Consider the following 338-nt stretch of genomic DNA (forward strand, 5'->3'; position numbering starts at 1 on the left):
TCTAATCACTTCGCGAACAAGTAAGATTGCAATGTCTTCAGCTGACGCACTGTGTTTAGTTGGTATGAAATGGCTCATCTTGGTCAATCTGCACACGATTGTCAATATAGCATCCCATCCTTCCTTTGTTTTAGGCAGCCCCACAATAAGGTCCATGGCAATCTCTTCCCACGGCACATTTGGAATTGGTAAGGGTTGCATTAAGCCCCCTGGTCGTAAATGCGAACACTTGCCCTTGGCGCAGGGTACACAAGATTTCACAAACAACTCAATTTCGTTATCCATATTAGGCCACCAAAATATCTGACGTATCGCTGTACGAGTACGCTCAAACCCCG

The 338-nt window shown here is 45.6% G+C and overlaps 1 protein-coding gene across 1 annotated transcript; it reads right to left on the bottom strand.

Moving 5' to 3' along the window:
* CSUI_005842 (gag-pol polyprotein) lies at positions 1-201 on the bottom strand (the record flags this gene model as incomplete). The annotated part of the gene is made up of 1 exon (XM_068066010.1): positions 1-201. A coding segment is annotated over one exon (201 nt), but the record flags the coding sequence as incomplete, so codon positions are not given.
* Positions 202-338: the final 137 nt, after the last annotated feature.

This window comes from Cystoisospora suis (genome assembly GCF_002600585.1).
Source record: "Cystoisospora suis strain Wien I chromosome Unknown contig_2861, whole genome shotgun sequence".
NCBI lineage: Eukaryota > Apicomplexa > Conoidasida > Eucoccidiorida > Sarcocystidae > Cystoisospora > Cystoisospora suis.